The sequence below is a fragment of the Alternaria arborescens genome (assembly GCF_004154835.1).
Source record: "Alternaria arborescens strain FERA 675 chromosome Unknown contig_16, whole genome shotgun sequence".
In the NCBI taxonomy this organism is placed as follows: Eukaryota; Fungi; Ascomycota; class Dothideomycetes; order Pleosporales; family Pleosporaceae; genus Alternaria; species Alternaria arborescens.
Genome location: NW_021167871.1, coordinates 424,285 through 449,775, shown reverse-complemented (window position 1 = coordinate 449,775; position 25,491 = coordinate 424,285). Strand labels below are relative to the sequence as shown.

At 51.4% G+C, this 25,491-nt stretch overlaps 8 protein-coding genes across 8 annotated transcripts; 5 read left to right on the top strand and 3 right to left on the bottom strand.

Annotated features, from left to right (window-relative positions):
• Positions 1-235: 235 nt before the first annotated feature.
• AA0111_g7308 (hypothetical protein) lies at positions 236-631 on the bottom strand (the record flags this gene model as incomplete). The annotated part of the gene is made up of 1 exon (XM_028653628.1): positions 236-631. The coding sequence occupies one exon, from the start codon at positions 629-631 to the stop codon at positions 236-238; it is 396 nt and encodes a 131-aa protein (XP_028505174.1).
• A 1,840-nt stretch (positions 632-2,471) lies between these two features.
• Positions 2,472-3,385, top strand: AA0111_g7307 (hypothetical protein; the record flags this gene model as incomplete). Its single annotated transcript, XM_028653627.1, has 3 exons — positions 2,472-2,592; positions 2,656-3,023; positions 3,074-3,385. 3 exons carry the CDS (start codon positions 2,472-2,474, stop codon positions 3,383-3,385), a joined length of 801 nt encoding a protein of 266 aa, XP_028505195.1.
• Positions 3,386-3,721: 336 nt separating this feature from the next.
• On the top strand, positions 3,722-6,862 carry AA0111_g7306 (hypothetical protein; the record flags this gene model as incomplete). The annotated part of the gene is made up of 1 exon (XM_028653626.1): positions 3,722-6,862. The coding sequence occupies one exon, from the start codon at positions 3,722-3,724 to the stop codon at positions 6,860-6,862; it is 3,141 nt and encodes a 1,046-aa protein (XP_028505115.1).
• A 1,179-nt stretch (positions 6,863-8,041) lies between these two features.
• Positions 8,042-8,762, top strand: AA0111_g7305 (hypothetical protein; the record flags this gene model as incomplete). Its single annotated transcript, XM_028653625.1, has 4 exons — positions 8,042-8,196; positions 8,274-8,469; positions 8,526-8,607; positions 8,650-8,762. The coding sequence occupies 4 exons, from the start codon at positions 8,042-8,044 to the stop codon at positions 8,760-8,762; spliced, it is 546 nt and encodes a 181-aa protein (XP_028505114.1).
• A 396-nt stretch (positions 8,763-9,158) lies between these two features.
• Positions 9,159-10,491, bottom strand: AA0111_g7304 (hypothetical protein; the record flags this gene model as incomplete). Its single annotated transcript, XM_028653624.1, has 2 exons — positions 9,159-9,864; positions 9,929-10,491. The coding sequence occupies 2 exons, from the start codon at positions 10,489-10,491 to the stop codon at positions 9,159-9,161; spliced, it is 1,269 nt and encodes a 422-aa protein (XP_028505113.1).
• Positions 10,492-14,041: 3,550 nt separating this feature from the next.
• On the bottom strand, positions 14,042-19,032 carry AA0111_g7303 (putative AAA domain-containing protein; the record flags this gene model as incomplete). The annotated part of the gene is made up of 2 exons (XM_028653623.1): positions 14,042-18,037; positions 18,091-19,032. The coding sequence occupies 2 exons, from the start codon at positions 19,030-19,032 to the stop codon at positions 14,042-14,044; spliced, it is 4,938 nt and encodes a 1,645-aa protein (XP_028505194.1).
• A 1,927-nt stretch (positions 19,033-20,959) lies between these two features.
• AA0111_g7302 (Glutarate-semialdehyde dehydrogenase) lies at positions 20,960-22,615 on the top strand (the record flags this gene model as incomplete). The annotated part of the gene is made up of 4 exons (XM_028653622.1): positions 20,960-20,980; positions 21,043-21,130; positions 21,182-21,551; positions 21,598-22,615. The coding sequence occupies 4 exons, from the start codon at positions 20,960-20,962 to the stop codon at positions 22,613-22,615; spliced, it is 1,497 nt and encodes a 498-aa protein (XP_028505112.1).
• Positions 22,616-23,719: 1,104 nt separating this feature from the next.
• AA0111_g7301 (hypothetical protein) lies at positions 23,720-25,471 on the top strand (the record flags this gene model as incomplete). Its single annotated transcript, XM_028653621.1, has 1 exon — positions 23,720-25,471. One exon carries the CDS (start codon positions 23,720-23,722, stop codon positions 25,469-25,471), a length of 1,752 nt encoding a protein of 583 aa, XP_028505111.1.
• Between the last annotated feature and the right edge of the window lie 20 nt (positions 25,472-25,491).

Below are 25,491 nucleotides of genomic sequence, written 5' to 3'. Positions count from 1 at the left end.
GCGAAGCTCCCCGCAGTCTCAGAAGGCTCGTCCTGGTAGCGATCGTGGAAGTATAGGGGCCACGGGCTTGTTGCGGAGTTCAATAGTTGTTCTTGGCCGTGGATGCATTCTCACTTTGCCTCTGGGAAGTGGCGCTGTAATGAGTCGACGAACTCGATGAGAGCACACAGCGTCCTTGTTGCCAGCTCCTCGACAACGGCAAACATCCTCTCTTGTGGACACTGGCTCACTTCTCTCAACGGTACACTCTAGCAACCTCAGGTACTCTCGGCATATATGGTGGTGGTGGCGCCTCGAATGCGCCTCTCTCATCCCAACCCCCCGTCTTCCCCCTGATCGTCCTTCCAGACGGTAATCTCACTGTCGCCACGCCGTCTTCAGTTCCGAGCACTTTGAGCCCATTTCCCAGCCCACCGTTGGCGCGCACAGCGCGTTCTCGAGCGTATCTGCGGCTGCGGCTTCGCACGTACACCAAGCTGAGTACGACGCCGACAAAGGCACCGACGAAAATGATGATGACGAGGATGATGGTGCGGTGCGTTTTGCAGGAAGAGTCGTAGGCTGTTTCGCAGTACTCTGAACGTCTCAAGAGTGTAAGCGAGTCGTCTAGGGTGAGAGTGTGTGGTGCCATTGAGTGAAGTGGCTGGCTGTGTGTTATGTGATGATGTTTTGTATGCGATGTGTGAAGAGCAAAGAAGTACCAAATGATGGACTTGTATACGGAATATGGCCTCGAAGCGCGAACCTACCTACTACATATCTCTTTTTGCGACCTCGCTATCTTAATCAATCAGTTCAGTCCACATACACAACAAACCCATTCGCCGGCCTAAGGCGCAGCAGCCTCACAAGATATTCGCGACTTCAAGGATCCCATGCATCCTCAACAACGCCTCAATCAACTTGAGAGAGACACTCCTACCTGTGCTCTCCTCAGGCATCAAGGCGGGTCTCATCTTGCGGTTCCCGTTGGACGATGGCTTTGCGGGCGCCTCTAATCATCTGCATGCACTGCCCCGCACGTTGGGGCCTTGGGTCAGCCTTGTCGGGCGGCTTTTGGCGTCCCAGTCCATGCGAGGCGCACTGTATGGCCATTTGGCAACCTCATCCTTTGTGAGGTTATGTGTTGAGTACAATGAATGGAAAAACCTTCTATCGTATGAGTTGATGATACCTAGGTAATGGTGACGCTTGCAGCGTGGGAGTCGCGAGGGCCGACCGCCATGCCTGTGACCCGCGACAGCACCCCTTTCGAACGCGCACAACAGGTGGAGATCTCCAAATATAATTGACATATCTTTAATGATTCAAGGCATCTCTTGTTTCAATGCCGCATGTTGATGTCCGCTTTCAGCATCTGGTACTTCAGTCTTACAGTTAAGCTGTTGGACGGCGCTTCGCGACACAGGACTGTGCCACACCAGCGCACATCACGCTGGGGCTTAGCTGTGCCTTTTGGTCGCGGGATTCTACCAAAACTCCAGGCAACGTACCATTGCGTGATTGTGTAATTATGCCCTAGGCGGTCTTCAAGGCGGTTGCTGAGCGATCAGGCCCGCAGCGGTTCATGTGATGAGAGGGCGCAGAGGGCGCAGTTGGCAAGGCTGTTGCAGGTTGAGTCAAGATGATGCATTGAGGATGCGATTCGCCAGGAAGACAATTGCGTAAGCATCAATCTAATGCTGACACTATGTTTCCGTCATAAAGCAGTTCCTCTTTTGTGTGTTCCATCAAGCTCTGCGTTCATCTGTTGAACAGTTCCAAAGTTGTATGTAGGTTGGATGCAAAAGCGCGAAAAGATCCATGGCCTTCTAAAAGCGCCTTGTGCGTGATGAAAGGGTCCAAGAGCGCATGGTACTGCACCATTCTGGGAACGAAGCTGTACAGGAACAAGTCACTATCGTAGTGGTTTGTGTCTCGAACTGATGATGCATTTTTGGTTGACTTAGGTACCTAAGGTAGTATACTATGCAAACACGTATCCCAAACTTCACGGCCGTAATAAATTCATGTCCCGAGCCCGAGCCGAACGCACTCGTCTCGAGGCCGGGTACCCTACTGGCTCTTGGTCCAAGCCACGCAAGGTCGACGTGGTTGACGTTCCAAAAAAGTATACCAGAGATCCCCCGCGGGGGCCTTTCGGTATGCCCAATCGGGCAATCCATCGAAGATGCCGGTATGCTTCCCCGCAAACAAGAGTATTGGAGTCTTCCACAATCGTGCCATGCATGCAATGGAGGAAGACAGTCCGAGGCCAGGCCTACTCCAAGAAAGTCCGGTGACCAGACTCTCCGCCTGGGGCCGGTTTAAAATCCACAATGGTCCCGGTTTGCGTCGACTCTACGAACCGATCTCGCATTTCTTTTCTGTGTATAAATACTTGACTTTGAGCGACCTTGTTTGCGCATACCCCGATTTTCATAATATCCCCACCTTTGATCTTGCACAATTGAGTCCAAATGATCCAAACCATGCCAAAGACTCAAGGACTTCCAGAGTTTAGCCTAGCGGGGAAGGTAGTGTTGGTGTCGGGTGCTGCTCGAGGACTCGGTCTGACACAAGCCGAAGCATTGCTGGAAGCTGGCGCACGAGGTATGTCTTTCCAACGAGCTGGACTGTCGAGAGCTTGGACAGACAACTAACACGGATCCACAGTATACGCACTTGACAGACTCGAGGAACCCTCAGCAGACTTTGCGCCAATTGCTGAGAAAGCAAAGAACGAACTCGGAACTTCGCTCGAATACCGCCAAATAGACGTGCGAGATGTCAAGAAGCTCCATGAGATTGTTGAGGAAATCGCCAACAAGGAGGGTAGACTTGACGGGCTGATTGCTGCGGCCGGCATCCAACAAGAGACAACTGCGTTGGAATACACTGCTGAGGATGCAAACCGCATGTTCGAAGTCAACATCACGGGAGTCATGATGACTGCGCAAGCGGCTGCGAAGCAAATGATCAAGTTTGGAAGTGGCGGAAGTATCGTGCTCATCGCGAGCATGTCTGGTACAGTTGCAAATAGGGTACGACTACCTCGACTCGTTACCATGTCTTGTGCTAACCAAGTCAACAGGGTCTCATCTGCTCGGCATACAACGCGTCGAAAGCCGGTGTCATGCAGCTCGCGCGCAACCTCGCGTCAGAATGGGGCGAGCATAACATCCGCGTCAATACAATCTCGCCAGGGTACATTGTGACTGCAATGGTGGAGGAGCTCTTCAAGAAATACCCAGAGCGTAGAGACACGTGGCCGACACAGAACATGTTGGGTCGTCTGTCGAAGCCTGAGGAATACCGTGGTGCAGCCGTGTTCTTGCTGAGCGATGCGAGTTCGTTCATGACGGGGGCGGACCTAAGAATGGACGGCGGCCATGCTGCGTGGTAGAATAGATAGTTGAGTGGTCATACAGCACTACCATGTTCAAAGCATGCGTCCTCTGGCTTTGTTGCGTGAAGGTGTTCTGCCCAATGCGAAGCTTCGGAAGTCCGTGAGCTTGGTGCTGAGTCAGCCGCGATTGTCGCAATGTGGGTAAGAGGGCCCACGGGTTACAAGCATTCTGGTCAGAGCGCGTCTGATCGTTCCTTCGAAGCCATGAAGACGTCAAACGGGTGATTGCAGTACTCTTGGTAGGACGCTACCTACCATGTTCTTCTCAACCTCTATTCTATCATACTTGGACTGCGCATTCACCAGCCACTGCTCGTCTGAGTCGGCTCTAGCATGACGGCGTCAACGCCCTCTACCGTGTCCCGCTATACGCCCGCTATATTGTTCCTCACCGGTGTGTCAGCTGGATACGCGGCATATCTCATCTACAACACGGTCCAAAGCCCTGGCCCGGGCGATGGCCTCCAGCGCAGCAACGCGGTACGCAGACGGCGCCCACGAGAACCACCGCCAGCACCTACCCTCCCACTGAACGAGCGCGACATACCCTTTCTGGGCCGATACGATTTACTCGGTACCGAAGTGCCCCTCGACCCTCGCAGCCTCGTCACCCCAACAGAGCTGCGCGACATCATCCTAAGCGCGCAGCCAGACGCCCAACATATCGTAATCGAAAATGCCATAACAAGCCTATACAACGAGTTCCTCGATCGACTGCTGGTCATACTCTACCCCGATCGAGCCCTGTCCTCATCACAGGCGGACAGTGTCGCAACTTGGCTGAACGCCCGCAATCCGAACATCACGGTACTGGATCGTGCCCAGATAGCCCGCGCCGTGGCAAGGCATGCGCAGATATTCCCTCCCGGCGACAGCCTTGCTCTCGATGATGCTGAGAGCATTGCAGCTACAGATTTGTCCTTGGGAAGCGACGAGGACGCGGATGATGCTATTGATCCCGAAGGCCAGACCCTTCAGCGCACCTTGTACCACATTGCAGAGGACCGCGCGAGGCTGGAGGGCGTTATACATCGTGGCATTACATGCAACGGGTGCGACGAGAAGCCTATTCGAGGAACCAGGTGGCACTGCGCCAACTGTCCAGACTTCGATCTGTGCTCCAACTGCGAAGCAACCAATTCGCATTACAAAAACCACATCTTCTACAAGATTCGCGTGCCTGCGCCATACCTGAGTCTCCCAAAGCAAGAGCCCCTCTATCCTGGCAAGCCTCACATGATGAGTCCCTCAATCGATCCAGCACTCAAGAGACGCCTCGTAGCCGAAACCAAGATGGAAGCAGAGGAGATTGAGGCCTTGTGGGACCAGTTTACTTGTCTCGCAGGGGCCGAGTGGGCAGCGGATACCAATGGGGTAGGATGGGCCATCGATCGACGCGACTTTAATCACGCATTCGTGCCTCGCTACAATGGCTTCGTCGCCGCACCGAACCTCGTCTACGACCGTATCTTCGCATACTATGATACGGATAAGAATGGGCTCATCGGGTTCGATGAGTGGGTCAAAGGCCTCGACGGCATGCACGACACTGATGCTGATGTCAAGGCCAGAATAGTCTTCAATGGATACGACATCGACGGAGATGGCTATATATCGCGCAGGGACATCCTACGCATATTCAGAGCATACTATGCAATCGAGAAGGAAGCTACAAGAAACTACATCTCGGAGCTGTCAGACGAAGTAACTGTGCGGTCAGCTTTGGACACGATTCGCTCTAGCCAGCCCCTGGGCTCTGCATTTCCGCCCCGCAGTATGGCTGCATCGAACACGAACAATCCCCGCCTACGGCAGAAGAGAGAAGAAGATGTAACTACAGCTCTCCCGCTGCTTGAGCAGAACAGCGACGAGGCTGATAGGGCTGAGATAATATGGACGACAGGTCTTCACCATACCGAACCCACGTATTCTCCGCGGACGCCGAACGAACAACAAAACGACATCATCACCCAGAGATGGGCCCGCAGACAATACTACATTGACGAAGAAGAGGGTCTAACACGGCCTGAAGGTTTCGAGGAGTCAGATGCTGACGAGTTGGGGGCCGTCAATGGGGTGAACGACAACGCTGAAAACGCATACATAAACGAGAATTGGACCCGCAACAGGAGCTCACGGTCATCCTCGAGGGTCCGCTTCCAGGATGACGTGGACATAGACACGCGCTCCAATGCCTCTTCATCCAGGCCCGTCGGAGAGCGATGGGGTGGTTATGAAATTCCTGAACCTGAACAAGACCTTGGCAAAGAGGTACTATATCAGGTTACACAACAGGGGTTCAACGAACTACTCAACCCGCTTTTCCTAGAGAAAGAGGACATGGCCATGGACGCACATGAGAAGCGCAACGAGCGTCGAGCCAGAGCAGCCTCAATCGACGCGCTGACCATGCACCACTTCACGGACGGTAAGGCTGCTGTTGAAGCTATTGTACAGATTGGCGTTTTTCGATTCTCGAAATGCATCATCGACAGATTCTGCAGGACACTCAACAACGGACGGCCACACGTCAGAAACCTGTTCATCAGTAATATTAACGGTAAACCATATACCGAGCGAGAGGCATGCGCAATACTCCAAGAGATCTACGATGATGTTGAAGAGAGGGTACTTGAAACCGTGAAGATATCCAGAAATACCAACGTCGACAACATGACAATGTGGAACACGTTGCTGATCAAGTGCCAGCTTCGAGAAGAAGTCCTTAATGCTATCGTGGAATGTGTACACAATAAAGGATGGCTGGCACCACCTGCATTGAATGGAAGTCCGGCTGGTACTTACAGGGATCCCACCATGCCCCAATTCCGGCCAGACTCATCCGATGAACCGTCACCGACAGCCTTGCGGACTGCCTCGGATAGCTCCTCAAAGACCAGTGTTGCCTCCGATACTGATACATCCTCGCTTCCCTCAGACGAAGGGACGGATCTGAATCGTTGTTTTTTTGCGACCGCAGACCACGACGGCCTAGAAGACTACCCAGAGCGAAGATATGCCGGCGAAAGCGATTCTCCGGCTCATGACACTACTGATTCCTCCGAAGAAGCTCCACAGCTCAGCTCTTCGACAGCACAGCAAGGAGCAGAAGATGGCCTGTATGCGATCAACTGGCGATGGTACACCGACAACCCCGAAATCCACTGTCTCCTCATTCAAAACATTGAAGGTGTGGACACTATCATATGCGCGCGCAACCAGATCAATCATTCCACAAACCCACATTATACTGAGACGAATCAACTTAAGCCGTTGCAACGCTCGATACGTCAGCTCGCTATGGACCCAAGATCACGCCTTCATCTTACCATGCTGGCCAGTCTTGAGGCTGTCGAGCAGGAGATCAACGAACGGAAAGGAAGCGGTCTCATCAACTTTGAGGAGTTTGCGGAGCACATGAGGCAGGGCAGGCTGGGGTTCCTTCAGGCTTGGATGGAATGGGTAAGCATGTGAACTGAGCAGGGGTATGGGGGCCCAGCTATACCCACTCAACTCAGAACTCTGTGCTTAAAAGGGATTGCGTAGTTTGCGACTTTGTCTTGGCTCGCCATCTAAGTCGCTGTGCTTACATTCGTTCCAAGCGGCTGTCAACGGCACGAGCTAGTCTTGCATCGGACTAACATCGTTTGATTAGTTCTTTCAATTGCTCAGTCTACCGTCGTGTATTCACAATACTCCGCCTCGCGACCTGACCATGTTGATATGGACCTGACGTTGCACATATGGCGGTGTTGGTGTTACGAGGAAACCTATACATACTCATGGAAGGTGGACATGGAAAAGAGCAAGGGGAATGAAGGCATTGCCAGTTTTGGTCTTAGAGGAAACGACATGCACGAAACGTTTAAGAATTAATGACAACGAAGCTTCTCTATTTCATGAGCTGTAAAGAATACCCCAGGCAGAAGAATACATTATCTTCCATCTTATAAGCTTCTCAAGGTAAAATATTGCGAATGCCTTCGAAGCAAAATCTTCCCAGTACAGAAGACTTGTCATGTACATGATGGGTGGGTTACCAGCCGCGATGGGATCGTCATGTCTGCTTTGGTAGGTGCTCTGCGATCTGTCCATGTTGATTTTCGTACCATACTGTGCTTCGTTCAGTTCTCGGAAGCGAGTTAACCGTATGACCAATTTTCAGAACATGCGGTGAGCACATGTTCCTAGATAGGAAGTCTCCCTACTTTACCTTGGCGATACCAACTAACCAGCCGATGTACAGCATGACAGCTACTTTCAGTCAAACACTTTTGGAAGGTAATTTCCTCTTCTTCTAAGCTCCTAGCCTTGAAAGTTTGTGTGAATGTTGGAGTCGAGGCAGGAAATCGATTAGAGACGGGTCACCCTTTGGCAGCCATCTTATTGTTTCCTCTTTTCGACGGTGCGGGAAGGATGCCGAGATGCTCGAGAGTGGTTAGCAAGCCAGGTACTTTATCCCTTCGACACCGACATTATGGTATTGTCACGCCTCAATAAGCATTGGTGTTCGAAGGATTGTGGATGATGTGCTTCGGTAGTGAGCTGTTGAGAGTATTTGAACTCTGATATTACTATAGGTAATATGTTCTATTCTACATCTACCTCCAAGACGATTCCACAGTAGCCTGACACTCAAGTCTACTCGGCATCATGAAGACATCTACTATCCTTCTCACGACGACCATATGCGTCCTCGCTACTGCCACATCTCTCCCGAGTTCCGAAACTTTAGCTACCAGCGACATCTGGATAGGTCTGAACTTGAACAAATGTCTAGTTAATGCCGAAGTCGTTCCCCAGGCCAAGTGAGTTCCAGCTACCAACTACAACGTAGACTGTGGAAACCGTATCTCGCCCGATACATCCTGACAATTACACACAGTCTCGAAGCTCAGAAAGTTGTTGCCAAAGAGGTCATCGATGCATACAACGTCTGGGATATCGAAAAGATTCTCGCATACCGAACTCCGGACTGCAAGCAACAAATCCTACCCGCTGCTCTTAACCGCTCACCTAAGAGTAACGACGAGTACCGCGCATACTTTGAAACTATTGAGCCTTTGTACATCAATTTCACAGTACGAATCATTCTCTCAAAGAGATGCGATAGGGCGACTGACTCATCTGGTTACAGGCCACAGTCTTCCAAGAGACGCATGACCCCGAGGCGCACACTTGTATCATACATGCACGCAGTACAGCGTCGACGCCGATCGGTCCGTACGGGAATGAATATGCACTTATACTAACCTTTACAGAGGATGGTACGCAAGTTAGACAATTCGACGAGTTCGTCGATTCGGCATACACTCTGGAGTTTGGGGCGAGGTTGGCTGCATTCTTGACGAACGGGACGTCGACTGATCACTGAGTTGCAGAGTCGTACCCAGCCTACATGTGATAAAGAGAGGCCTCAAGAATGTAAATGCGCATCTTTTGAATTATGAATTCGTAACTCTCGTCTATTAGTCTATGTGCATGGGCGGAACCCCTTCTCCGTATGTATGTCGCGCTATGGCGGCAGCGGCATTTCTAGTGGAGGTAGTCACCCTCTACCTTGTTGCCTCGAAGGCAGTCTGTCTTTCGCGTCGTCGCAGGACTTATAATCAGTCTTTAGATATACCCTGCTTTAGTAGATTTCTTGCTGCCCCTCTTAGACCGCCGTAGTAGGTGCAGGATTTTGGGTCCTGGGCACATGTCTCATGTACACATAGTCAGTGGATCTATGTCGTGATGATAGCATTTCGTTCACATTCCAAGTAGGCTCTCAGTGCGCAACGTGGGGTATCGCCAGCTCCTTCAAACTCAAATTGCGACTTCCGTTCGTATCGCTTGTATCCTGGCTCCATCTTGTCGTTGGCGTGCGAGGTCGTACCACACGCGCCTCAGCCTCCATCTCCTCGAAATCCTCTGGCTGTGCCGGCTCGCTGATGACCCTTGTTGTAGTGACCAACTTGATGTCATTCGAACCGATCCCACAAAGATCGTCTGAACTTTCGCTTCCCGATGGTAGTGTTACCTTGCTTTTTGATCGTCGACCCCTTGTGTGTGTATTCATCGCTTCGATTGTACATTCGCCTCCAAAGCGCTTAGGCTTCTCGATCCAGAACGCTGCGAAAGTATCTATGCCATCGACATCAGAGGGTGGTTCATCAGAAAAGATCATGATGCGTCGAGTGCAAGTATACAAGAGTACGTCAAGCCAGCCATTCGAGACGATCATGGCACCAGAGAGGCAAAGACGAGCAAGCGACGGTGGGTTACCGGACATTGACGCCATTCGTGCGGAAGCCAACGGGATGGTGCAGACGACGTAGACGAGCGGATATACGACCATAAGGTTTGCGATGGAGCGTACACGTTTAGCTTCTTCGGTTGTGTAGTAGCCGGATCGAATGCGGATTGACAAAATTGTGTAGATTATGGCGTAAATGAGGACGTTGCCGAATTCGAAAATGAAGATCCAGACGTAGCTAAACATTGGTTTGAGAAGTCAGTATATATCTCACATGCAGTTTGTGATGCGACTTTACTTACTGTGTCCACAATCGTAGGTCTTCGAGGTCATGATGAATCCAACACCATACTCCAGACCGTACGTAGATGCTTTCTCCGTACATACCAAGGGGGATTGAAGATACCCCAAGGATGAAAACCCAGAGCAGGAAGATGCAAAAGTAGAAGCTCCGTGGCTTCAGACGGAAATTCAAGATGATTGAGGCAAAGGTATGTAATCCGATAACAAAGCACCAGACTCCACTTCCCAGATCACCTGTAGATACCAGCCAGCCCTGCGCAAAGCATATTGGATTTTCGACGTCGACGGATCCCAGTCGCAGCCATTCGACGTTTAGTAGGAATGCAAGTGCTTGTTGAATATCCGCCCACAGAAGGTTGAATATCAGAATGACGAATTGGTTGCTTCGCTTCGATCGCAATTGCCAGGATACCAGTTTGTAAGTCAGTAAGAAGAGTAATGATACCGATGCGAAGAAGCTGATGAATCCCAGAACGACGACTGAGCGCAGCCACGGGTGAATATGGTCCGGTAGTACAAACGAGGCCGACTCCGCGTCCAAGGGCTCCTGATGAATGGGCATTGCAGGCGACGAACTATTGATCCAGCAATGTTTCGGAGGGTATATAGGTTACACCTAAAAAGAAAGACTCCTGTGGCTGCTGGGAACTATCATATCGAACCAGAAATCATAAAAATATCGTAGGCGAAGTAAAGTAAAAATATGGCGTTCGACCTAGCACCAGCGCAGGTACAGAGCAGATCTTAGGGCACTCCCTGGGGGGCAAACAACGATGATGTACGATTGACTGAAGGGTTCCAGCGTGCTGAGAGGGCCCGTCAACACACGACAAGGACCTTTGTAATCTAGGATCCACTATAAGCTGGGGAGAGGACAAGAGCGATGATCCCAGTCTCCACAGATTGACGTTAGCGTCGCTCGTGGCATCCATGGCCCTAGCCGCTGCATGGGAAGACGGTTGCTAGCCCGCAAGCGTTACAGCGGCTTCTATGTGAGACTTGTTAGAGCCGGTGCGAGGGGACGCCAAAGGCTTCTATGGCGTCTTCGACCACCGCCTTGTCACCTTTGACATTAGACAAGTTTGTAAATATGTGCTCTGCACACTAATCTCAGTCAACATCAAACTCGCCATCTATCTGGAAGAGGGGAACAGTCCGAGGAAGCGTCATCTGACAGGCATGCAACCATGCATGCGACCGACCCTAAGACCGACATGCGGCACGACCGGCAATACTGTATCTCGAGTCTCGAAAAGTCTAGGCACCAATGGAGGAGGTCAGTGGCTTCGGCTGGGCCACGAGGAGCCCTTCCTTTTGGTTCTTTCGGTTAATATGATGGTCCAAACTCGGGTCGTGGTTGGAGAAAGCCTCTGGAAGGCTTGCGGGAACTTGTGGAAAAAGACCGGTTGATTGCACACGCATAAGAAGCAAGCCGTGATTTTGTTAACGGCATCGTGTTGTTGCCGTCCTTGTGTCTTCGCTCCATGTCACGGCGCGACTGCGGTGCTGCTGAATCTGATTATTCTCTGATCTGCGCTAGCTCCGGATTGTCCCCCAGGAAAAGACCTGGGGATCATCAGCACCAGGTTCTCCTAACCAGGTTCCCTCCGGCTTCAAAACCTCCGTTGCGAAGCGAAATACTGAATCTCACTAACATGATACGCTCTGAACACTCTACGTTCAATCTCACGCAAGCTTCAAACATCGGGTTATCCGAGCGCACAACAATGGCCCGCTTGCCCCCAATATAGCTGGGCTACTGAACGCCTCCGCGCACGGTCGCACAACAAATCATTACGTGCGCCCGCCGACGGCTGGCGTGTTACCCTTCGACGCGTCCGCGGGAGATGGACGTGAATACCTTTCGGGGGATATGAGCTGCACAAATGCCCCATGTGCGCACAGGCGCTCCTGCAGCATGGACAAACACACTACCCCTATGGGACGGCACGACTCGAAACACGAAATACAACGTCTTGATTAAGCGACTAGAGTAACCTCAACTCTCTATCTCTCTATGCTTTGAGGACAACCTTCTTTTGATGAGTATCTGCGCACGACCCGCTTGCCTTACTTTTACCCTAGAAAAGGGCTCTTGGCCGAGGCCCCAATGCCATCCATCGCGATCCTACTCAGCCAGCCAAGCGCTGCGCCCGATCATGCGCAATATGCTTTCTGGCCTTCCGTTCGTGGAAAGTTGCTCGAGTCGCTTCAGCCTTGTCTGACGACTAAACCTTGCGTCTCGGCACTCGTGTCCCATTTTGCATTCTGCCCTTCGGCCCGCTATCCATGACATTTTACCGCGATATTTGGAACCGTCCTGTTGGGGCCAGTACGGTCGCATGAGACCGCAGGATTGAGTTTGCAAGTCGAGTGCTCATGAGGGGTTTCATCGGCATCGAGAGCCTCATGTTTGCTGACATGCAGCTCCGATGCATCCGGATTTTTGCCCATGCACCTGGTTTTGCAGATCCGGAGTCGCTTACCTTTGCTTCTAGAAGGCTTCTGCAACAGTTCGGATTCGTCCAGACGCCCGTTGCAGTTCTGTGCTAATGTCGGCTGGGTCGGCGTAAAAGGAAAAAGGTATTGAGAAGACGTGTTTGCCTTGCAGGAAAAGTAAAGGATCATCGAACTTGAATTAGTTGCTGATCCAGACGAGATGTTGTAGCTCCAGGTCCATCAATATCGACTATGTGATGTGACCTAGCTGTACCACTACTACCATACAAAAGAGATATTCAGACAAAGATCTTAGCGCCACCATAAGATATTCCATCAGCCAACCGTCATCATGAGAAAGAAAAAAGAAGAATTCATAACATAATGCCGATATATATGGCCGCAAAGTCACCACGTTATGACTATCGGTCGAGCGCACGTACAACGATGATCGTCCTTCAAATCCGAGTTTCGTAAGAAGTCCAGCCCGCAAGGGTTGGGTTCAGAGGCCATCACTATGGAAGTATAGCTTTGGAGTGGCTCTTGCCTTGTGCATCCAGATTCATCTTGATATTCGATGTCTTTGGTCCCCTTGCGCGCTGTTAGCCCCTGTGTGTTCTCGAATTTTTCCCCATTTGTACTCTTTCTCGCTTCCCAGAGTGATTCAACATGCACGTGTATAGTGCGCTGCGTACTGACGATCCCCTCTATAGCGAGTCGTGGACCGTGTATCTGCTCGTCTATTGGGACTACGGACATACGCAGAGGCACATGATGTATATGAACCGCCAGGGCTGTAGGAGTGGTGTAAGGCTTAAGAGCTGGATTGGCATTTCCAAGTTTCGCACTTTTGCGTTGCCACACTTGACTGGAAACAGTCTCCCAAATTTTCTAAAGGCATCGTAGTGTGATTGGGATATGTATGGATGGAGCAACCTCCTTTGTTTATCGAGTGACTGGAAAGCTGATTGGACCTTGTATCGCGATGTATGGCTAGCAACACGGGAAGAAGAGGATTGTGGTCTTTGATGTCTCAACGCCGAAAGCGCTGGAGGATATCGAGCAAAGAATGATATTAGTCTCTTCGGTACGTTAAGTAAGGTCGATATTTCGTAGACCTCTCCATTGCCCTTGCAAGCTAACGGCAGACGAAGACATGTATACCAAAGGCCGGTTGACACTTGCAGCACATCCGGTAATTTCCATCGTCATCTCAGCTCTCGGTGGATTATACAAAGGCGGATTCGTAAAAATGGGGGCATAGGCGGTAATGAGAGTCAATGTATGTTAAGAAGCATGCTGAACAACTGCGAAACCAAGTATCAAATGCTGTGTGCGGCAAGCGCTATTGATTTGGTATCTACTCTTTTGCTTTCTTACATCCGCAGATTGTCCAATGCGTGATCAGACCAGGCCCACCAGAAACCCATATCCCAATGCAGACCATGCATGCATCTCTCAGCCAACAGAAAAGAAAAAGACGGGTCATAGTACATGAGTATGGTAATGAGGAGAGTGCGGAATAATGAATGCCTCAAAGCTCGCAGAAATACGTGCCAACGCAACGCTCAAATGTGCCTCCCACCCGCGCCAAACGCCGCGCATGCTCTATGCGATTTCGACCCACCGAACAACCTCCCAACTGAGGGATGGTGTTTACAAACAATGCCAACTCAGCGACGCGCCTGTGTTTGTGAGAACCAATCGTCCTGTGTGGAGTGATACTGCCGCCGGAGTTCAGCCTCTTCCTCTTCTTGGCTCGACTTGAGGATCTCCTGCATGGTCTCAATGTCCTTGATGATGACATTGAACGCCTCGGTAACCTCCTTAAGGACGAGATTGCGGTTGTAGTCTGAACGGTGCTTCCAGATGGCATCCATGAGAGCTGCATTGATCTGCTCCAGCTGCTCGAGCGAACATCCAGATGTCGAATGCACAAGCTTGTTGTGCAACGCAGTGACCAAACTGTCATCAAGAATAAGCTGTGGCTTCGGCTCTTCATCGTTGAGGATCTGGTTGAGGTTCGAGTGGTGTGGAGGTGCAGGTGCAGGCATGGAAGTAACATGCTGAGATGACTGCGACGTTTGCGATGGCTGTGAGTTTGACGGCTGACTGCTGACGTAGTGAACTTCTGTGTTGAAAATGTGGTCAGTGGTGTCTTCTGATAAGAGGAAACGGGATATTTGGAACCGTTGGTGGATGGGGGTTGGCGAACCTTGTGTATCGGGGAGCTGCGACCCATTCGGCTCTGGCATCATTTCTGAGAAATTGGGTATGCCGGATGGTGCAGCACCGTTACTGCTTTGAGTTCCAAACCTGTTGTCCGAAGACCTGTTTGAAGTCTTCTGCCCAGAAGTCGTCGTAGAGGCGCTGTTGTGATAATCGTTCGGGTGCGAGTTTGGTGCCATAAAAGTACGACCAGACATTTGCGATTTTTGCGTCTGTGTGCCTTGACCCTCGATTCTGCTTGGGGTCTGGAATTGGAAATCGTGGTGGGTGTTGACATTGAGATCTTGACTGTCTGTCATATGAGTGTCATCGTTGGACGGCGCGGTAGATCCATTCGTTGCATGCTGTGTGCCGTCACCGCTCGTACCATTAGACAAGCCTTCGGCCTGAGATGCCCGCAGCGGGGTTACCGGCGGCATAGCTAAACGGCCAGGTACAGGCTCACCCAAAGTAATGGGGCCTGACGTCTCAGTGGTACCAATTGACTGCTCGGGTGGAACGCGTGCGACATCTTCGAAATCTTTGTTAGCGGCGATGGCTCTCTCGCGCTTCTCCTGCGCCTTCCTCTCCCGTTCGAGTTCGCGCTGGTAGACTGCTTCACACTCTTGGAGAAGGCCAGGGTTTTGGTGCATGAAGAAGTTGTCCAGATCGACCTCAACGTTCGTGATCATCTCATTACCCTTCAGAGTCCGCTCAGCATCTCCAAATGTCCTTGCATCCTTTACGAGGGTCTTGATGTCGAAGAGGTAATCCGCGGGACGCTTGTAGTAACCATTTGACAACCGTTTTTCGATAGTGCTTAAATCCAGATTGTAGTATTTGTTGCCGCTCTCGACGTGTAGTAGCACGTCCACGCCTTTGGAGTCTTTCGAGAATTCCCATGGACGTATAACACCTTGTTCTTCTTGTTGCTCAGGTGGCAGATCCGATCGCACATGGTCAGAATCTTGCTCCTCAAGCAAATACGCGTACCAAGACTCCTCTAGGATGGGCTTGAAGAATTTTCTGTGGCTCCTCTTCAGCTGATCCATAATAGGCTGAATCACAATCTTCATCTTGTTGAGGGTAAGCCTGTCCTGTTTCTTTTGCCACTTTTCACGTGCTGCAACCTCCTTTGGATCGATGACTGGGGCAACGATCGGTGCTGCTTCCAGTTCGGGTAGGACTCGCTTCTTACGGTTGTCCGGATCGGGGAAGTCCGCTGGAGACATGCGAATATAGTGACTGATGTTGTTGAAGAACTCTGCCCGCCCTTCCTGATCTGGTCGCATAAGCTGGAACTGGTTGGACTGCGAGAAGGAGAATAGATCCATCATCATTTGGCGATCAGGCTTCTCTTTCTCGTTTAGCAATTCCAAGACACCTAACAGCATGATCGGTTCATTCGCTCCAACACTCCGCAGTAAGAGCTTGAAAGTCTTGATCGCTTGTGCAGGTAGTGTCTGGTACCATACATCAACTGAAGGAATGTAGATGACACTGGGCTTGTGTCGTCTGACCTCTGTAAATAGCTGAGTGATGGCTGCCTCGGGCGCTCGGGTGGAGTCCTCAAGAATAGTTGGAAGATCGAAAGATTGAACATGCAGACCCTCGATCTTGTTCAACAGTGCAGCACCAAGATATTGTTGACCCATGCCTTGGAGGCCGCTGATGAGCAAACGGGGTCTGAAGATCCTGCTGCTCTCAAAGTTGCGCATGGTGGCTTCGCGCTCGAAGCCTTTCTCGTCGTCGCGATCGTCGTACTCAGCTTCCTCCAGCGCAGTAAGCTTCTTCCTCCGAGGGATAAGCTCATCTATACGCTTCAAGATTGCAGCGAGGGGCTTCCGTAGTAATGGCTCGATGTTCTTGCCTAGTGGTGCTGCGCTAGCCGTGACTGTTCGCTGCGAAGATGGCACCATCTTGTTGACCGAGATCATGAAATCCTTCGCCAAGATTTTGATGGTGCTAGGATCGATCAAGAGCTTTTTCTCGGAGGTGTAGATCTGAGGGTACGTCCCCTGCACTGCATTGAGAGCTGCTTCTGTGCACAGCGCTCGAATATCGGCACCTCCGTAGCCCTTGGTCAACTCTGCAAGCTGGTCCTTCATCTCCGGCTTCAACGGTGGCTCCCACTTCTTTGTGTGGATGTCAATAATAGAGCGTCGACCTGCGACGTCTGGCAACGGGAAATAAAATTCGCGATCGAATCGTCCTGGGCGCCGAAGCGCAGGGTCTACAGAATCTGGACGGTTGGTGGCACCAATCACGATGACTTGTCCTCGGCCGTCCATACCATCCATGAGAGCGAGCAAAGTAGCGACGATCGAAGCATGGATCTGCTCTTGCTTACTGGAGCGAACAGGCGCCAGACCATCAATCTCGTCGAAAAAGATGATACTCGGTTGTGTCTTCCGCGCTTCCTCGAACAGGAGACGAAGCTGCCTTTCAGCCTCTCCGACCCACTTGCTCAAAGCATCAGCACCTTTGCGCATGTAGAAAGTGACCTTCTGTCCGTGAGTGCTAACGCTGGAAGCGAGAGCTCTGGCAAGAAGTGTCTTACCAGTACCGGGCGGACCGTGGAATAAGACACCTCGGGGCGGAGTGATCTTGAAGCGCTGGAACACTTCGGGATATAGCAAAGGAAGCATGACCATCTCTTTGAGCTTGTTGATGTGATCATCAAGGCCACCGACGCCATCGAAGTTGACATTCGGGTCAACTCCAAGGGGGTCAGAATCTGCGAGGGCCTTCTTGTCCTTGACCTTGCCTAGGTTCGCAGGGCCACCACCAGAGTCTTGCTTAGGATCTGCGTTATTGGTCTGGGGAAACCCGAAAGTAGGGGCGGTCGCCGTAGTAGGAGTCATGCCGATCATGCCGCCAACGGGCTTGGGCATCTTTTGATTCTCATCTTCACTGCTGTCAGAGTCACCACCAGCAGCGCCCATGCCAGCCTCCACGCCACCACCAAAAGGGCCCTGACTACGCCATAGGCTTTTGTATGTGGAACGTCCGCCTCGTGCCCTGGGTCGTTCCATAACGGGCCCATCGTCGTCGTCGTTCTCGAAGATAGTATTCTGCTCTGGACGAACAACACGGTAGTCGGGGGCGTTACGGGCGCGGCGTTTGGGCGCTTCGTCATAGACCAGGTCCTTGTCAGGGTTACGTCGAGAGAGGCGTCGTCGTTTGTTGTATTCTAGCTCTTCAATCTCATCTTGTAGTTCGTCCTGATCTAGCCCAGACTCTTCTGAAGAAGAGTTGCGCCTGCTACGCTGCGATTGACTCTTCTTCCCTCGTAGGCGGGTCGAGCGCCGTCCTGAACCCGATGCGCTTTCGGATGCCGAGCGCTTGCCCTTCTCGTGATCCGACTCTGACATTTCCTCTTCCTTGTCGTCGTCTGCGGGAGGCTCGAAATCGCTACTCTCGTCTGCGCCCTTCTTGCGTTTGGCGGAAACGGCACGGGTCTAGCAGAAAACGTTAGCTACGGAAGAAGTCATAAATGGGTACTTGGACATACCCTTGTGTTGCGCCCTCCACGGGTGACTGGGCCCTCCTCGTCAGACTCTTCCTCAGCGGCTTCTTCGTGCTGAGACTCCTGGATGACACCTTCCATATCGTCATCGTCCTCGCCTTCAGCATCGTCCTGCTGGGCTTCTTGTACGGGCGAACTGTCCTTGCTAGCTTTGACTTGAGTTTCCTCGCCCGTGAGAAGCGCGTCAAGGGGACCAGGACTGTCCTCACGAATCATCGAGGTCTCTTGCGAAGCCTCCATGATGGCACTGGGATGCTGAACCCTCGGGCCTTTGCCACCTCGTGTGGCGCGCGCGATGACAGGCTCGGGGCTGCGAGTGCCTTCGCGCACAACTTTGACGTGCCGGCCCGAGTCTGTAAGCTGAACAATGGGCTCTTCAACGTCGTGCGATAAGCGATTGCTGCGTCGCGTGCCGTGTACTTCAGGCGTCTTTCCGCGCGCAAGAGACTTGCTGCCGGTGCGCGTGCGCAGACTGCGACCCGAGGCGTGATCGGGCATCTTCAGCTTCACAATGAGCGAAGGCTTCTCGACTTGTTCGATAGACGGCTGTGCTCGGCGGCGCGATGCAGGTTTGGGCGTGTCGTCCTCTGACGGCGTGTCTTCGATTTCGTCTTCGCTCTCTTCGTACTTGATCTGCTTCTTGGTGGCGCGGCGCACGCTTCTGCCTGTCGCAGGATTGATTTCGGGCTCCTCCGACTCGGAGCGCTCTGTGAAGGAATCGTCTGACTCTATCTCGTCGTCGTCGTCAATATCAGAGCCGCCGTAGGCGCGTCGCTGGCGCTTGGAGGGCTTCTTCTTAGCTCCAGGCGTGTGTCGATTACGGCGCCGCTGGGGCGCGGCGCGTCTTTCCGAGTCGTCGTAATCGTAGTCGTCGGGGTCGGATGCGTTGGGGTCGATGTCGAACTTGCGCTTTGCTCGGCTAGACATGAGGACTCGTCGCGGTGAAGCCTGTTGCGGTCCTGCGGCACAATGTGAGTGAACGGGCCCGAAGAAGCGTCGCGGTGAGGGCGCGCTTACACCGCTGATTTAGATTTTCTGAGCTTCAAGATGACATTAGATGCAGGGAGATGGTCTGCTGCATATGCGCTGATGATGGCGAGTGTATGCGCGATGCTGGCGGGCGTGTCGCGTGGACGTCGTGTTGTTTTGAATTGGGGAGTGAAGACTCGATTGCGCGATGCACAGGTGAAGACGGCGCAGAAGTCAACAAAAGCGACTAACAGAAGAATTATTATCTTGATAAATGCCACCGAGAAGCGAAATGTTCGAGATAGGCAGATGTGGTCGAGGGGTGTTGGGGATGCGCTGAAGGCCGACGGGTCCCATCCCAAATACGCTAACTCAACCCGAACTCAGAACAAGGGAACACTTTTTAGATGCACCACCACAACAATAACGAAGCGCTTTATTTCTCGACTTCTGGCACTGCAAAATGCATCAAAATGCACAGAGATCGTCGAGTCGCTACTCTGCCAGCAAACTCCGCAGCTTTTCGGGAGTCTTCCGACATGTTTTGAATCACTATTTAAGCCCTTTCTTTTCTACTTGCAGCTCTTCTTGCCGTCGGTTCCTGCATGATCGACATGCGGCTCTAAAAGCTTAACGCGTTTAGAGCTTGCTGGCATGTGTGGGGAAGAGCGAACTATGCACGTGCACCACGTGCTGGAACGACTCTGGTCACCGCACCCCTGAGCATCGTCGCTAATAACGCAGAGATTCTGCTTCCGGGTTTATTTGCTGCGATTATGTACTTGTCTCTCAAATGACCTGCTACACTTAGTTGTTGTCATAGTCGTCGTTGTCATTGAAAGACGTTCGTACTTTGTCGTTGACCGACACGTATCTTATCAAGTCGAGTCGCATGAAATAACCGGTTCTGTGATAAAAGGAAGGGGGGGTCATTTGTCGGTAAGCAGTGTGTGCTTAGGTGTGGTGTTGAGTGCAGTTCAGGTGGGTATCGAGGCTAGGTAGTCGCTGGGTGTCGCCGCGAACATCGATTGAGATTCAGTCCATGTTCTGCAAGAATCTAGTACAAATTCTGCATACACGGCATAATGAGACGAGCTTCATGAAATATGCTCTGATAGATGTGATGCTACTCACTCTTGCAACAGGAGTAGAGCACTGGTGTGGTCGTAGAGCGTCCTCGTGACTGCGTTGTCAGGGCCCATCTCAGTTCTCGCTAGATACCAACTCTGAACAAGGCCTGGCGAGAATCGGACGACTTTCCGTCTCAACAATGTTTAATACTAGGTCCTCCTCAGCCCAGCTCACTCATTCAGTTGAGCTTAAAGTCGGTGTGCCTCATTTGTGTTGTGATAATCGCGGTCCGAACACTTTATACGCTCTTGACGCTATATACGCCGCATACGCGATTATTCTTCCAATGGTATGCTACTTGCTTACTTGGAGAAGAAGTAAAAGTCACTTGAATATGCAAATAATTGAAAGGGAACCTCCTCAAAAAGGATCACAATATTCTTACGTTGTCATTGATCATCGCGGAGCTGCCTCCGGATTGCCCATAGCAATACCACCCAGCGCAAGCCGAACCCCGCAGTTTGGCCATAGCTCTGCTCAACGTCATAGGCTCATAAAGCTCCACCAAACCCCATCCGAACACTAGCCTACGAGCAATTGGCGTCTTCAGGTGGGCTAAGCTATCTTTATTCCCACGTGTGCCGCCTTTAGAGGGGGCGAGTCCGTTGTAGTTTATAACCGATCTTCACACCCACTCATAGACGCCATGCGCTCTTTTGTAACAGCAACTCGATCACTCGGACGCCAACAAGCTTATAGAAGTTGCTTCCAGAAGAGGCCATTACCAGTAATTGTTTCGCGAGGATACGCCAACATGGGTCATTCAGTACCACCGGTATGTTTTGCCCTCAGCTGTGCGAGCATTGTGGATTGCGTAGGCGCTGACAGCTTGCACAGCTCAATGACAAGTCTCTCTTGAAGAGCCAGACATATGTCAACGGAGAATGGATAGATGCAAAGTCGGGCAAGACTTTTGAGGTCCATGGTATTTCTGTCTTTCAAACTCTTCAGAGACCGTCCCTTTAACTGGTAGCAGATCCTGCAACGGGCAAGCTCATTGGCACCATGCCTGAGATGGACCGCGCCGACACCGAAGCCGCCATCTCAGCAGCATCTGCCGCACTCCCTTCTTTCCGCAAACTTACCGGTCGCGAGCGCTCGCGCATGCTACGGAAATGGTATCAATTAATGATGGATAACGCGGAGGACCTGGCAAAGCTTATAACGTGGGAGAATGGAAAGCCCATGGCAGATGCTAAGGGCGAGGTCAACTACGCTGCGAGTTTCTACGAGTGGTTCGCGGAAGAGGCGCCACGCATGTATGGAGCCACCATCCCAGCCTCGGTTGCTGGTAATCGCGTGTTCACTATCAAAGAGCCCGTCGGTGTTGTAGGATTGATCACACCGTGAGTTCTGCACTCTGCCTTGGAGAAACATGGCTAACGATATCAGATGGAACTTCCCAGCAGCTATGATCACACGAAAGATTGGCCCAGCTCTAGCAGCTGGTTGCACTGTCGTTGCGAAGTCTCCTGGCGAGACACCTTTCACAGCAGCAGCTCTCGCCGAGCTTGCACACCGAGCAGGAATCCCTAAGGGTGTCGTCAACTTCGTCACAGCACTCAAGAACACACCAGAAGTTGGCGAGACCATCACATCAAGCAAAATCGTCAAAAAGGTCTCATTCACAGGATCAACTGGCGTCGGAAAGCTTCTGATGAAGCAGTCGTCGGACACGCTGAAGAAGCTTTCTTTTGAGCTTGGTGGAAACGCGCCTTTCATCGTCTTCGATGACGCCGACCTTGAGACAGCAGTAACCGGAGCTATCACATCCAAGTTCCGTTCCTCAGGCCAAACATGTGTATGTGCCAACAGGATTTACATCCAATCAGGTATCTACGATGAGTTCTGCACCAGGTTCACTGAGAAGGTCAAGAGCTTCAAGGTTGGTGGCGGTTATGAAGAGGGGATCACGCACGGCCCACTGATCCATGACCGCGCTGTCTCCAAGGTGGATGCTCATGTCCAGGATGCCGTCAAGAACGGCGCAAAGGTCTTGTTCGGAGGACAAAAGCTACCCGATCTTGGGGAGAACTTCTACCAACCGACAGTCCTCCGCGACATGACCAAGGATATGCAGCTCGCCAAAGACGAGACTTTTGGCCCTGTTGCTGGACTCTTCCCCTTCGATACAGAAGCCGATGTCGTTAGCCTCGCCAATGCGGCTGACGTGGGACTTGCAGGTTACTTCTTCAGCAAAGATATCCAGAGAGTTTATAGGGTGGCTGAAGCCCTCGAAGTTGGTATGGTTGGTGTCAACACCGGCCTTATCTCGGATGCAGCTGCACCTTTCGGAGGTGTCAAGGAGTCTGGATTTGGACGAGAAGGAAGTCACTTGGGTATCGAGGAATATGTTGTCACGAAGACGATTACCATGGGTGGAAATGGCCAGCCGTTGCAGGGCGAGTAGAAGATATCCACAGACGGCTTTGCGAGGTGGTTCAATAGAATCCATCACACCGAACTTCGTACATTACGTATGCGTGAATATGATAATTCTTACAATGAGGGTGGTGCTCAGGCTATGCATCATAGAAAGATACCCATAAAGTTTATGGGGATGTTCCGAGAAAAGCCGCTAGCGTGTCATGTTCGTGATTTTGGAGTTTAGTCCAACGCGTATCCCAAGGTCTACACAGCAACGCGCATCTGTACTATTGTGCCCTTTTGCCATTTTGGCACCTGGCCAACAACTCTATTTCTGCCACTATCACCATCCTACCAGAACGATGTGTTCCAGATAACCTTGACATGACTGAAAAGAGCCAATTGTGTCTTGGCATCGTGATCAGCAATCATTATCCACTGGTACCTCATCCGACAGAGCCCTAGAAGCGCTTGATGGCATTCGGTCGTCTAGTGCTCATCGCCGCCGAGAGCACATTGAAATATGTAGCACAGTCATACACATTTACCACAACCAATTCAACGTCTACGTCAAAGGAGAGCCCGACGTGCAATAACAAAACCCTCGACTTGCGGCCCGCAATGGTAGCTCTGTTACTCCGATGTCTGGATTCATAAGTTTCGCAACTTGCCGCGCACGTGATAGACAGAAAACCGTGATGAGTATTGACAATCCAGAGCCACTTCGTTGACTTCAAGACATTCCAACATGGTACGATCAAGCGCTTGGCTTTTTCTACCTTTCTCAATTGTCTCATCGGCCAATCGCCTCCAGCAGTCGCCATGATGCGATGGCTCAAACACAGTAAGAGTTTGGGGACGGCAGTTTGAATGGAAACAAACATGTTGCACCAATGGTATCAGGAAATGGAGACATGGAGAGTGCGAAGGACGAGGTTGGATCATTGATTGCGGGTGCCGATGTAGAAGTTACTGAGGCAATCGCACACAATGTACCCTGTCTCGCGGTCTAGGAAAGTTCAAGAAGAGTGCTCCTGCCAATCGTTCCTTTGTGAAGGTAGCGATGCAAGGGCGTCGCTCTACGTGCGCCAATATCAGAAATAGCAAAGCTTTCTTGGACACAACCTAGGAAGCTACTTCAGAGGCAATGCCAAAAATCTCGGAAACAACAGCACCACCGACATCACCGCATCCGGAATCCAGTGCTACCGAGAAAGAGGAGATGCAACAACACCTAGAGAAAGCCGACGAGAGTTTTGTCTCGTTTAACAAAGAAGAAAGGCCGGAGCACGTTATGTCTCATCAGCAGGCAGACGAGACTGCAGCTTTGTACGAAGCCACAACTTTACGAGAGACTGTAGCTGCACAAGAGATAGAAGACGATCATGCAGTCCAATCACCCATATCGGCATACGATGTTATCGATGAAGAGCCGGTACGAGTGGAGGTTCCCACCACATCGATTTCAGGTCTAATGGCTTTCAATGCACCACCAACACAAATAGAGGCTACCACAACATCGTGTTCAACCCCAACACCTCCCAATGCAATTCCGGTAACCTCGAACCAACCAACCCAACTCCTTGAAGGCCAGAGAGGTATCCGCCCTGGAGAACTGCTCACAAACAAGGATACGGAAGTCCATGCTGTAACATCAGCGTCACCCTCAGATCACACCTTGTCTATCTCTGCATACACGGCAGAACGAAATTCTTTAAAACGTCAGCTTGTCGAAGACGAGAACGAAGAGCCAGTGGGCTATATTGATGAAAGATCAGCAAAACGAACGCGATCCACGGACAGCCGTAAATCCATCGGCGATCGCAGTACACCAGTTCGTCGCTCATATTCCAGCATGTGGGACGGATACGAATGGGCGCTTGTCAATGAGAATATGAGGCATGGGCCGGATCAAGCCTTGGATCTTAACTCTGAAGATAGGCCAGCTCCATCGATCGTTGACCTGTCTATCATGGATCAGAAACCTATCATCAAGCAGGATCCTGATGAACTTCCGATGAATGCACTAGCTTCTTCACATTCAATCACTCTGACACCAACTCTGTCTGTCTCATCAATCATACGCCAGCCACCAACAGGACCAAATGCAGCAACAGAGCATGTTGACCTTTTTTCTCTCTGCATACCATGCACTGGGCCCAATGGGGCTCCCCATCCAGCGTCGGAAAACGAGCTCAGCCTCTTAGCAGATATACAAAGGAAGGCAAGAAGGATATTGAGTGGCGAAAAGGATAGAGTTGACATTCGAAGCCGTATCCCAGCCTGGATGCGCAATGGTCTATCGGAAGAGCAGAAAAAAGGCATTTTTAAGATACAGAAAAAAATCAATAAAATGCAAAAGAAGATCAGGGCTTCACAGTCGGAGAAAAAAGGTGGCAATGTAAAAGCGAAAGGTGCCAACACCGCCCCTACTAGGCCTACTCCAACACCTACCAAATACACATCTGCTTCGGTCATGCACTGGCAGACATTTCATGCGGTCGCACCAACGCCATCCCAGGCCCACCCTTTGGCACGTCAACAAACTCTTCTGCCCTTTGGTCTTGAACCTCTCGACTATGGCAATTTGTTCGGCCCGGCCTTAGTATATAGTGCACTAAAACAGGTCAACAACATGCTCGAAATGTTCGAGGCCAATGTAAGATGTTCTCTTTCAGGCCTCGACTTGATAAACCTACAAAAGAGCACCGGAAGAGTACAAAACCCACCTCCGCCGGGCTGCGCGTCCCTTTCACTTGCGAATCAACCTTATCCCAAACTGGCCGGTCCGTCTCTGGTACATCACGCGCTACAGGAGCTAAACGAGATGATGAGATCTTTTGGGCTTCTCCAGCAGTTCGCCTTGTGTTGGAGAGATCTGCGGCAGGTGCAGCATTAGGTCTTTGCCTTGTCTCCAGA